This window comes from Lutra lutra, chromosome 2, assembly GCF_902655055.1.
Source record: "Lutra lutra chromosome 2, mLutLut1.2, whole genome shotgun sequence".
Lineage (NCBI taxonomy): Eukaryota > Metazoa > Chordata > Mammalia > Carnivora > Mustelidae > Lutra > Lutra lutra.
In genome coordinates this window covers 153029718-153043040 of record NC_062279.1, presented here as the reverse complement: position 1 = coordinate 153043040, position 13323 = coordinate 153029718, and the positions used below count along the sequence as shown (strand labels likewise).

The window sequence follows — 13323 nt, the reverse complement described above, 5'->3', positions numbered from 1 at the left end:
CCCTTTGTGGTTTCTGCCTGCCCATGTAGGTGCTTGAATTAGCCATCCTTAATTTAAGTAAAAGACTTACAATATATTACAGGTCTGAAAATTAGCTTTGAAAGTTTTTGAGCTTTATTCCAGAATTCTGGTTAGGGCAGTGTTTTTTTTTTTTTTTTTTTTTTAAAGACCAATGCTTTCATTTTAATTGCATCCATAACTGATTGGCAGAAATGTAGATCTTTTTAAATACACTGCACTGAATTCAGTTTTTATTACAAAGTTGTATTGGAATTCATTTTAGTGATTGATGATCTTTTGAGTAAAGGCATCTATTCAGTAAAGGAACAAAGACCATTATGAACTAGACACTTCAAACATATGGCTAATCTTCTAAATGGATCAAATGAAACAAAGCCTAGTCCATAAACTCACTTTCATTGAGCACCCACCATGGACAAGAGACCCATCATTTACCCAAAGTTGACAAAGAAGCAGTTTCTCCCTCTTTCTAGGGAAATCAAGCATAGGTAGAAATAGAGCTACTTCGAGTAGCCCACCAGAATTTCAGGGAGAGTCCTCTGAGAGTTCAAGGCAAGGAGGTTCTTCTCCCCTTCAGTGAAAGCCAAGTAAACTTAGACCTGTTGTTTGTTTTCCAAGTTCATTTTGACTTCTTCTGTGACAAAATGGATCTGGAGCATGATGAATGATAATATGGGCTTGCTGGAGAGAGAATGGAAGGGATCCCCCTGCTTGAAATGCTGTGGTGGGCAGGTGTCTTCAGGTGGTGGCCCTGACTAATCATGAGGTGGAATGTTTGAAATTGGGCAATGCAAATAAAGCTCCAGGTGCATTGCTGCAAGCCAACTTTTTCTCTTCTGTTCACACTACTCCAAAGTCATTTGACCTTATTCTTCATGAGCCCATCATTTAGTAACTATTATTTTTATGGTATATTGACTGTCTGGTAAATACCAAAGCAGACTTAAGAATGGCAAAGATGGATTGTAAGGCGGTGGTTCCAAATGGCACAGACTATTGTTAATGTCCTTTTTTTTTTTTTTTTTTAATATCAACATGAACCCAAATTTTAACAAATGGTCTTCGAGGGGCTCCTGTGTGGCTCGGTGGGTTAAGCATCTGCCTCCAGCTCAGGTCCTGGGATCACGTCCTGCATTGGATTCCCTACTCAGTGGGGAGTCTGCTTCTACCTCCACCCATCTCTCCTGCTTTTGCTCTCTCTCCCTTTCATGTTCTCTGTCTCTCCCAAATAAACAAATAAAATCTTTAAAAATAAATAAAGTAAAAAAGTTCTTGGAGACCTTGTGGACATCCAGTAACCCCTCTCCTTTACAGTTCGAGAAGTACTTACCCAATTTAATTTTCAGTTGTGCAATGCCAGCCAAAGCTCACAGAAGGAAAATGACTTTCTCAAGCTCCCACCTTGTGAGTCAGGGGCAACAGTGGGGTTAGAACCCACGTCTTATGCTCCTACCTTAAGTCACATTCCATTCCATGGCAACTTGTTAACCATAAGAACTGTTGTTCAAGAGTGTGTGTTACAGACTTTTTTTTGGATTAGTTTGAAAAACCTAATGTACCCATGTAATACTGCAATGGGAAAATAGGTTTTGAGACCAGCAATGAACCAATGCAGCTTGGAATGAACCATGACTGGAAATAGGACAAATGACTATCCCCATTTCCTGACTGAGGAGTTGCCTGGGAGTAAGTTTGTCTAAATTGCAAAACTTTGTTCTAGAACCTATTCACACTTTCCATTGGATGGTTACAAACAAACAATTTTGTCATTAATTTCTGTAGGTTAAATACTGTTGTCAGAAGTTTAGGTGATTCCTTGCTGCCATCTAGTGGCTAAATCCAGAAGGGCCTTGGTAATTAGCAATTTTCAACGTAACATTTTAACATTGGAAGGCTTTAACACAAAAACAAACCAACTGGTCAAATTAATTTAGTAACTAGTTAACAGTAAGAGAGCCCTTAAAATGATCAAATGCAGACATTTTAGATGGTTTGGAAACTGTTTTTATTTTTCACATAGAATAACTTGTCATACAAGATGCCTTTCACAGTGTTTTTGAAAATCTTTATTGAAATATATTTTATGTAGTGAAGAGTTTCCATATCATAAGTACGTAGGCATCAATTTGAATAATGTGAGCACACCGATGATGTCATTAGCCACTCCTCCTCAAGTACAAACACTGACTTTTAGCACCATTGGTTTCTTGATTTTGTACATTATACAAAATAGATTGATACAGTGTGTGTGCTACTGTTTGCAGAGTCTCATTTGTCAGTTTAACACAAAGTAACTCACCTGGACAATAAAAAAGTAATAAGGACAATTAGAGGGAGCAAAAAATGTTCGGAAGCCCAAACCATCCTCATCATTTTGGTATTTTTCCTGATAGTCTTCTTTGAAGGGAGCAGAGGTATGCATGCAGGCTGTGTTTGTGTGCGTGCTGAGCAAGACGGGTGCACCCGCATTCCCAAGTGTGCAGGAATGATGCCCTGTTGCATACACAGCCTTATGAGCCTTGCTCCTTTTGTTCCCTCCACCATTTAGTGGGAACATTGCTCCATTTGTAAGATTCATATTCCACAGAACAATATATATTAAATGGCTGTGTGTCTCCTGTGAGAGGACTGAGTCCCATATTGTGTTCCACATGTTGGGTTATGGGATCTTTGCAGCCGTGGGAGGGGGCCACGTGTGGGGGAAGGTCCGGCCGTCCTGGGGGTACCACGTGGGACCCAGCTCCCCTTGTATCTGCAGAGCTGCTCTGTGCCTGGCCAGAAGACCACATGTCATGTAATAAATGTCCTTCCTTCTCTTTTCCATTTCTGGCAGTGTGGGTATTATCTATGGCTTTGTGGCGAACCACCACCTGAGGACCCAGATTGAAAAGACTCGGAAGTTGGCAGACAGGAACTTGAAAGACTTGAGAACCTTCCTGAATGGAACGCCAGCGGTAAAAAACACAATGACACCTGGTGTTTGGGGACTTTCTGAGTCCCTGTATATATTTGGCATCTCATTTGGACTTCTAGAAGCCCAGTAAATCAGTGCAGACAGGTGCTACATTTTAATTTTGTAGATGAAGCAATAAAGGCCCAGTGAGTGATTTTCAAAATGACATTTTAAAAAATTTTAGAAAATGACAAACGTGTCCTTTCAGAACAGGTGTCATTATTTTATTACTTTATTTTACTTTATTTTAAGGTATAACATAAAATTATAGTATTTATTACATAACTGTTCAACTACTTTATGGGTCTCATGATTTTTTTTTTTAAAGAAAAATCTTTAGGTGCCATTGTCCTTTCTTCTTGGCAATATAGTTAACTATGCGCGGTTTGCATGAAGTTACTCTTGTCATGAGACAAGAGTTTCAGGAGTTTCCTGCTTTATAAACACCCATTTGCTCATATTTGTATAAATGTGTAGAAATCCTTGGGAAGGGGATACACACACTCGTGCCCACATACACACACACAGAACACAGAAGTTGTTTTTGGGAGAAGAGGAGCAGTATGGCTGGATGGCACATTTTTCTGTATCCCAGAAGCATGTGATGTCTTGCCTGTAGAAAATACTGTTTTTAAAAATATCTAAGTAGAAACCAGCCCAAATAATTGATGCTGAGCTCATAGGTACCAGTATGAGGAGAAAGATGCCTTCCTGTTCAATTCCCTAATCAGATTCCACCAGAATCCATGGGCCTTTCCACACAGAGATGTACTCTTCTAGGTTTGTTATATTCTAAACAATACTAACATATTAGGTATTGTACCAGTTTTTAAAAACGGGTTTGGAACTAAAAGAGCAAAAACTGCAAGCATTTTTTTTTTTAATATTAAGGTTAGAGAAGCTAATTTTATTCATAGCTTTATAAGAGGGAAATGTTTCTTTTTCCCCATCTGTGAATAAAATTTCCTATTTTTTTAGCCACCATTCTAAAGACTTCAAAGTAAAACTTTTTTCCTAAAAAGGTGGCAACATTAAATATATAGCAGTCATGGCTGGTGAACTTTGGGATTGCTTTCAGAATCTTGGAAGGATTGTAAATTGTCATAACTTTGGGAGAAACTTATCTAGCTCAAAAATAAATGAAGAGGTCTAATAAATGTATAAAAAATGGGCAATGTGAGTAAATTTAATGAGGACATATAATTGGCCCAAACATAATAACTATTTAACCTTACTCAAGTAGTTGGAAAAATGAAAATTTAAATTCTAATGTACATTTTCACTGAGGGGATTGGCAATGGTTATTCAGCCAACGATAACACCCAGTGTCACAGAGGGTGTGGGGAAGCAGGTCCGCTAGGGCCCAGAAGACTGGAGGGTAAGCAGCACCTTCGGAGGCCAGCTCAGTAGTGACCACTGAGTAAAATGGTTGGTCTTAATGCAGTAGATTACAAATGGCCTCGAGTTCTTTTTAGTCCCTTGCTTGAAGAGGTGAATCTCTTTCCAACCCCTTGAATCTGGTCCGTGCCTGTGATTTGCTTTGATAAAAAGAATGCAGTGGGTGTGACCTTGAGCTAGCTCTGACCTCAGGCTTCCAGAGACCTCACAGTATCCATTCTTGCTCTCTTGCTACTGAGAGCATGGTGTGAAAACACTCAGGCTGGCCACTTAGAAGATGAGAGGACACAGCCTGCGGCCAGACCACCCTGAATGTGCCTGATCTCCTCTGATTTCAGAAGCTAAGCAGGGTTGGGCCTGGTTAGTACTTGGGTGGGAAAAGATGAGAGGCCATGTCTGGGGAGTGACCTGTTTGTCCGCAGCCACGCCGGCCCCGCCCCGACTCTCCATAGGGCCATTGCACAGAATCAGGAGAAATTAGAAATCCTATTTCCCAAGCCAAGAAGTTTTGGAGTATTAAGAAGTGTGGGTATCAGCCTGGGGATAAAAATACATTATATGTTTATTTAAAAAAAAAAAAAAGAATAAGAATAATAAAAGGCTTATGCCAAAAAAAAAAAAAAAAGAAGAAGCCTGGGTATCAGAAAATACAAATATCTCTAGGAACCTGCTTTCTTTTTAAAATGTTCTGATTCAAGATGGTTTTTGTTAGATCTCTTTATTGTGGCTTTGGACTTTAGAAGAGTTTCATGCCTTTTTTTTTTTTTTTTTAGCAAATCAACTATGTGCTGAGCCAGTATGCAACAACAAAGAAAAAGGCATTCTCGGATCTGGATAGTGAGTAAAACTTAAAGTTGCCCCAACTTCATTTGTCGGTTTGTTGGTTTATTGGTTGGTTGGTTGGTTTTGGCTAGAAGAGACTTTGGCCATTTCCCATGAAACATGGGCTAAGTGATCAATATGCCATTTCTACAACTTCTGCACCAAAGTTGGGGCAAAGTAGAACAATTCCCTAGAGTTATGGACAATTTGCCGTTTGTTACCCAATGAGTAAAATCCAACCTTTATGGTAAGAATGCCTTTGCATTCCTGTGGCCCTGTGCTTGTTCTGCCCTCCCCAGGTGATGAGGGAAATGGGTCTCTGTCAGATTCAGGGTCACGGATGGAGCTGGGCTCCCCAGAAAAGCCAGTGAGCTTCGGAAATCGGGGGTCGGTCAGTGCTGGCCCCTGCAGGCCCCCGAGGAGGTTCCACACAGCCTCCCTCAGTGGTTCTCCCCCAGGGGCTGTTTTGCCTTCCAAGCAACATCTGGCAGCATCTGGAGATATTGTGGTTGTCCCAACAGGTGAGGGTGGGGGCAGTGCTGCCTGCATGTTTGGATAGAGGCCAGCGAGGCTTCCAAACACCCTACAACACATAGGACAGCCCCCACCATGAAGAATTATCCAGTTCGAAACATCCATAAATGTCATTGTTGGGAAACCCTGGCCTCGCTGAAGAGATCAGAGACACATGGCTGGACTTTATAAACCCTGAGTTTCTAAGGTTTCCTGCTACCCAAGAACTGAGTGTTCCTGTGAATACTCTTGTAACCAGAAATGGCATAAAGCAAAGAACGATTCCTATCAATCTATGTGGAAACACTCTGGAGCGTTCCCAGACCCCAAAGTCACCTGTCTTAGGCTTTCCTGATACCACAGGGCACATCCTGCGAACGGTTGTGCACCGTAGCTGGAGACAAGCCCAGACGCTCGGGACCCAGCGAAGAGCTCATGCCCTCCACCCTGAGATGCTGGGTGTGACTCCTGGGGAAGGCGCTGGGGGCGCCATTCTCGCTGTCTCTGAATGGGCTCATCTCCCTGCAAAATCAGCAGAGGTCACCTGTAGAATTAAATACCCAGCCTGTGTTGATTGCTTTTTTCTTGGGGGACTGACTGCTGGTGTGGAAACTTTGAATAGCATGGAGAAATCTCCCCGAAGAATCAACACCTGAATGGGGTCGAGGATGAAAAGGGTGTTTTCAGGGCAAGAGAGACCCCACATGACTTTCCAAGGGGGACATCCTGCAGAGGAAGGAAAACATGGGTTAAGAGACGAGGAAATCCTTGGAGCCTGCTCTCACAGCCCCTTCTGCTTCCTTGCATTTAGATATTAAGTCATTGCTAGGAGGTGGAATTCACGAACAGCTAAGACCCAAAGTCACGCCCGTGCTTGATGATATCAAGGCCATGGCGGAAGGTAAGCATCACTCCAGAAATGGGCGAGAGTGGGTTCCCACTGGAAGTCTCCTGCTTCCCAGGATCACGTTCCCCTTGTTTTCCCCAGATGTGGGCATGCCAACAGGCCAGGTAAAGACACACAGCATCACAATGGTTTGTTTTGTTTTGTTTTTAAGTTTGTGTAAAAGAGGTTGTACTAATGGTCTCCAAATCCTTTGAAATAATAACAGCAGCATTTGCTGGGAGCCTGCCACCTGTTTTTGTAAAGAAAAGGAGGGCAGCCGTGTTCCTCCAGTGAGGGGGCATCTCACAGCAGAACTCAGTATTTGCACAGGAACCCTGCGGCCCACAAAGCCTGAAGTATTTACCATCTGTCCCCTTACAGAAAAAGCTTATTGACTCTTGCTACAGAAGATGAGTAGCCTTGAGAAGTTTAGGTCTTTGGGGGTCTATTGGTTACGCTTTCCTTTTTCCTGGAAAGGACAACTTTGGGAAAAGAGGAATCTGTAGAGATATCAAGATACCACAGTCTGTGATCTAAGGGAGCAGATGTACTGATTTTAAGAAACTACATGTTCAATTGCAGTGAAAAAATAAGACTGTGAGCCCCTTCCAAATGTTGAGGAGATGTCTGTGCTAAGTGTTTGGTAGAGAGGACCGTTCATCTGTGTCTTACATTTGTCATCCTTCCACTGTGAATTCTTCCATGAGCCAGGATTCCCAAGAAGACAGGCCACAAAGGAAGGACATGTGTTGAAGTTGGAAAGTTACGCTCATTCCTTTTGACATTCCTCCCTGCCATTCACCAACCCCCGCCCCCCAGCCCCCTTAGAGTTCAAAGACATGGAAACAGGAAACAGGATGACATGCAAAACAGGCCAGGAGTTGGTGAGATTCATTTTAACCAACTGATTAGTCTTTCCTTGCTCTTCTCCTTGACCCTGCAACTGGTCTACTTGCAACTGAAGGCATGTGCTCTGCTGTGGGTGCCGCTTAGATGCCTCCCTGACACCTGCTTCCCTTGTCACGAGCCACGTCCTTCCAGTGCAAGGAAACTGAGGCCCAGAGAAGGGATGTGATTGTAAACACCCATGTCCCCTTCCTTCCTTCCTTGCATACCTGGCCCCTGCCTATGCTTCCAGTCACGTCCCATGTCAACCCTCCAACCCCCAAACCTTCCTTTCCAAGCTATGAATCTCAGCCTTTATTCTACCATAGGTCTTTGCAGGCATAATTCTCTCTCAGACCCCTGTCCTGCACATGTTTCCTCGACCTGCTGATTTGTTCATTTCTTAATTCCCCTAGCTTATGTTTGGAGACACCCAACACAGTATCTGGCTCAGAGAAAATTATCATTTCTTGAGTGAATAAAGGCCTGCAGACCTTATCTTCATTTTCTAAGTGTAGAATACTGTAACTTTGCTGGTGATGGAGGAGAAAATAGATTATATTCTTTCATAGTCTTGCTTCAGTCGCTAGGCAACTCCTTTTGACTACAAGCATCCTGATCTTCTAATGTGTGTAGTCATTTGATTTTTTTTAGTTACCCTTAATGTGCTCTGTGTATATATCTACTTATTTAAATCAGATTATAGTTGTTTTTATTTGCTTTGGGAATTTTGCTGACGATTCTTAGAGGTCTTTTGGAGGTGCCATTGATGTGATATCAATGCCAAAGACCCTTTAAGTGGCTTAAACTACAGGAAATATATCATACATGACAAGATATTGGAGGTATGGCAATTCCAAAGTTAGCTGCTTCAGAGATTCGACAACACTGTCAAGGAGCCCTTTGCCCCCTGCCCCATCCTATGGTTAGCAGGAAGTATTACTTAACCAACCACCAGGAACAGACAATGAAAGGAGATGGGTTCCTGGTTGCTCCTCATCCCCTCACTGGGAGAATTGTCACTCCTGTAAAATGCTGAACTTTCACTTCCCACATCTTTGGCATCGCTCTTGATAATTATCCTCTATGTCCCCTCATCATAGCTTCGTGTGTTTGCATTTACCAGTGGGTTACTGATTTGGGCTGGCTCTGTGACCTTTACAATCAAATATCTCCAGTCATCTCTCTTCTCTTTGAAACATCTCTTGAGTAATTATGTGTCATTTCCCCAACACATATAGAAAATCTATTTCTATCTGGTTTTCAATTAAGTGGATTGTTTGCTCATATAACTGACACTGGCTTCAGGTAAGGCTTGATCTAGAGGTGAGATTTTTTTTTTTCCACCCAGCTGTTCTCTACAATGTCTGCATCATTCTAATGCAAACTCCCCTTATAATTGCAAGAGGGCTAACACCAGTCACATTGCTCCTCTTCCTCAACCAGATTTCCTTCCAGTTGCAGCATTCGGGGTTCCACAGCCATCTTTGGACCAGTGGTACACAGGGGAAATGGATAAGTGGGAAGTGGGACCCATGTTATCTAAACACAGTTTTCCTGCATCTCAGTAGACGATGACGTGACTTCTGAGATGTCAACCAACAAAGTCCACAGCAAGTGTTTGTAGAAATCATCAGCCATAAAGTAATATTTAGAGTGTTGAGGGCCTTGAGTATTGAAAGTATACCACGTACTTTTCCTAAACCCTATTCGGACTCATAAGAGTTCTGTGTGATTAGTATAGTCACTTCCATCTTACCAACTCAAGACAGTAAGGCTCAGAGATCATGTAACTTGTCCAAGACGAGGTAGCTGGGGAGTGGTGGAGTTGGGATTCAGATGCAGGTCTAACTACAAAGCCTGTGGGGCCTGGTCCACACTAGATAGAATTTAGGTACCAACACCACTGGAGAGTGTTAAGATGTAGGGTACTTTTGGTGCCATGCATGGCAAGACAGCAGAGAGTAATTTTGGAGGAGGAGTTAGAAATCTAGAGTTCAGTTTGTTGGTGTGGCCATGGAAGGATGCTCGGCATTTGGAAAATTGATCTTTGGAGTTCTCCAGCTCCAAAATTATGTAATGGTAAATTCTGCACAAAAATATATGAATAATGCAGTGTGGTTGCTGTGTGCCTTTACTTTTGGCCATTTTTACTGTTTGGATTATAGTTTCCTTTGAATTAAAGGCCATTAAAACAGATTTTATTGCTCTCCTCAGTGCTTCCTGCATTAGTGTTAAAGTTTTATTGTTTTTTTTAAGCAGGCTAAACATGTTATAGTTTAGCCTCTGGTGTTGCTGAAGCGCCTTATACTATCCTTAATAAGCTTCTCTGACTTTTTTTTTTTTTTTTTTTTTTGTCCTTGATGGGGACCACCATTCCTGGAGGTACTTCAATGCCAGGTTGATGTGTGGAGTGGATGGAGTAAACTCATTACATCCCCCTGCTCCAAAAATCCATTTAATATATTGTCCTTAGATAGAGGACATATCAGATATTAAATTGATAAGAACAGATACTGCACTGGATTTTAGCCAAAAGGCTGAGAATCAATGCTTTGACAAATTTTTTGCTAAAAATTCTTTGCAGCCTTACGTGGTTAGTGGCTTTGGAGACAGCAGAAACATGCAAATTCATCTGTGTTAATCTTTTTTGAGCTGAAGATCAGGAACTACAAAGGAAATGTGCTATGAGCTGGTAAAAATGTTAATTAACTGAAATTGAGAATCTAAAATATTTTTCCACTGACTTCAGATACATAATATATGTGATCTTGCTAAGTCTGGAATGACTCCCAAAGTTGTAACCCAGTAGATATTTTATAGACATAAAATACTTTGAAGGCTTTGGGAAAAATGTATATTTATTACCTCTGAGTCTTTCTTAGGACATGATGGAATAGTACACATAACCCAGAATGTCTGCAGACTGTACTTAAATGGACACACGTATTCTGGGCCATCAATTTATTTTATCACCCATCGTTCTAGGTTGTTGTTGTTTGTCTCTTGCCTTAAAATACCTTCTCTTGGGAGCCTGGGTGGCTCAGTGGGTTGAGCCGCTGCCTTCAGCTCAGGTCATGATCTCAGGGTCCTGGGATCGAGTCCCGCATCGGGCTCTCTGCTCAGCAGGGAGCCTGCTTCTCTCTCTCTCTCTCTCTCTCTGCCTGCCTCTCTGTCTACTTGTGATCTCTCTCTGTCAAATAAACAAATAAAATCTTTAAAAAAAAAATACCTTCTCTTAAAATGGAAAGGACTCTGAGAGGTAAACCACCTTAAAATGGGAGGTGTGTGTTGTGTGATGGGAGGCATACTTTGGCACACTCTTTTGGATCCTGTGTTTTTAGTTTCAACCCTGTTCTTTGTTTCTTGTTTTTGCTATGGTAGACATTCATTGACCCTCTAATATGAACCCATGCTTTGCTGATAATCCTGGGAGGTAAGTGCAAGAGATGCAACACTGACTCCCAGAGTGGCTCTTTGACAAAGTCTTAAATACTACTGTATCTCCAATGCTATTAAGACATGACTGGACCAAAATTCAAGAGAAAAGATTGAAGCAGATGTGAAGATTTTATATCTAGGTCAGGTGACAAAATCTGGGGCCAATGGCCATACGGTCTAATCCTGGAAGCCTCCCCAGGTCTCAGGGTAAATCATCAGAGCTGGGTTGTGGTGCCATCTTGGGTGAGAAGACCTGTTAAGACACAGCCGAGAATCATAGACTCTCCTAAGAACCAAGAGATGACCCAACCAGCTTCCTAATTTACAGATGAGGAAGCCGAGATCCCCAGAGGTGAAGCAGTTTGCCAAAGATGCTATCACAAGGTGTTTGCAGAATTGGGATAAGACCTCAGGCAAGATCCCACAACACAATGCATTAAAGTGTGTGTGTGCATGTGTTTGTGTGTGCACGTGGTTTTCTCACTCAAGTTGTATGTGGTTGCCAGGAAAGGTTAGAGGACACCAGTTTTTAAGGGCATTCACACTTTCGCTTGCAACACCCAAGTGTGGCTTGATGCTCTGCCATCTGTTCTGTGAGCCTGGAAGGCTTGCTGGCTTAGGAGAAAAGCAGTGCCCTCTGATTTAAATTTCACATCTTTTACTCCTGTGGCTTTAAGTCATTGTAGAAAAGGGTCGTAATTCACAACCCCCCTGGTCATGAATACATAGTTCTACACCTCAGAAAAATCAGGAAGATAGCAAACAATTATCAAGGATCTCCTAGTATAAGAATGCATTCTGGGCTGGGAGTCTCCCCAAATAGAACAGATGGACTCGATGACATCACGGAATCTGTCTGAGCATTCTGATGCCCACATGCAAGAATGAATGTGGTGGTGGTTTCACCATGCTCAGATGAGAAAACCACTAAAGAACTTTCAGGAATCGGTTTCTGGTGACCAGCAAGTGGCAAGGAAGGGATCTGTACCTAGACCCGCCTGAACCCCAAATCATACTCTTCACCTGCTACTCTGTTTAATTCCAGCTCTCTGAATATCCGTCACTGAGATATGTCTGGGTGTGATCAGTTTTGATGTGGTTAAAACCACTCAGGGTTGAAGATGTTAGCTTGTTTGGGCTGGCCTCTTCAAGACTGGGCGATGCTAGGGGAATGACATCTTTTCCTACCATGACTGTTCCAGAGGTGGCCAGTGAATGCAGCAACTCGGTGTCCCCCTTGCATTCCTGGGCTTGTTCTTACTCCTTTTTCTTGTCCAAAGAGCCCTGAGGTGGGAAAGCTGAGCTGGCTGGAGTAGCTGGGCAAGGAGGCCAACAGTGTCCCTGTATTCCCCTAGCGGGCTCCTCCCCTGGTTGCCTCCCAATGTCTGTTATAAGTCCATCTCCAGTTCCCTGAAGGTTCCTTGTAGATGAGAACAAGTTTCCACTGCCTGCCTGGTGGGTGCTTCTGTCTGACGCTAGGTGTGTCCCCACAGCAATCAAGGAGACCAGAGAAGCCTTGTTGAATGTAAACAACACTTTAAAGGAGCTGAAGAGGTCAACTGCACAACTTAACACCAGCCTCAGTGATGTGAAAAGGAATGTGGAGCAGTCACTCAATGACCCCATGTGCTCTGTCCCGCCAGTGGCTACCACTTGCAACAACATCAGAATGTCTCTGGGCCAGCTGGAGGACAATACCAACCTGGGTCAGGTGAGGAGGTGACCTTGATACAGGGCAGTGCCATTGGGACCCCTGTCAGATGAACGGCGGCCTGGGTCTCTGTTGGCGTCCTGATCACCACATTGGCACAGCTGTGGCCAGGCAGAAGGAAAAATGGGAAACCCTTCCCTTCTTAACTGTTCTCTGCAGTTGATTTGGTGGAACCTACCAGAATGAATTCAGCTTTAAAAAGAAAAAAGGAAGCAAGATGTGTTTTTGTAGACCTTTAAAAAATAAAATATAGTTTCAAATGACATGCCTAGTATATTAACCACATATGCCTAAATATAAGGTAATTCCCCATATTCCAAAGAGAAAATTAGGTGGAAAAAAGAAGGAATTTGGAGCAACTTGAATATATAAAGTCCTGAGATACAGATAAAATAATGTCTCCTAATGATTTTTAATGTATGAAGATAGTGGTATATACACGCTACTTTTTAAAATAAAATATTTTAATATGACTATACTCTTCACACCTTTCTATCTCATGGGCCAACGTTATCCACATTCTTCACCTTCAGTCTCAGTGTGTATTTATGAGTTATGCATATCACTGTGGTCACCAGTGCACAGTCTTTCAGAGACTGGGATCTTCCCTTGCATTTAAAATGTATAGGATTGAGTCTTCTGGGGGTGACTTTTTATTTTGATGTCCTTTCAAACATGCAGAAAATTTGCAAG

General features: G+C 42.4%; 1 protein-coding gene and 1 non-coding gene across 15 annotated transcripts in view; one reads left to right on the top strand and one right to left on the bottom strand.

Moving 5' to 3' along the window:
* Positions 1-13323, top strand: part of PROM1 (prominin 1) — a 137805-nt gene that overhangs the window by 88986 nt on the left and 35496 nt on the right. For all 14 annotated transcript variants that reach the window (XM_047718940.1, XM_047718949.1, XM_047718941.1 and 11 more), the window contains 4 exons: positions 2855-2975; positions 5146-5209; positions 6519-6608; positions 12413-12630. In XM_047718940.1, the coding sequence (XP_047574896.1) occupies positions 2855-2975; positions 5146-5209; positions 6519-6608; positions 12413-12630 (493 nt within the window). The remainder of the gene's footprint in view (positions 1-2854; positions 2976-5145; positions 5210-6518; positions 6609-12412; positions 12631-13323) is intronic.
* LOC125094427 (U2 spliceosomal RNA) lies at positions 9842-10030 on the bottom strand. The gene has a single exon (XR_007125503.1). It is a non-coding gene; the product is annotated as a U2 spliceosomal RNA (small nuclear RNA).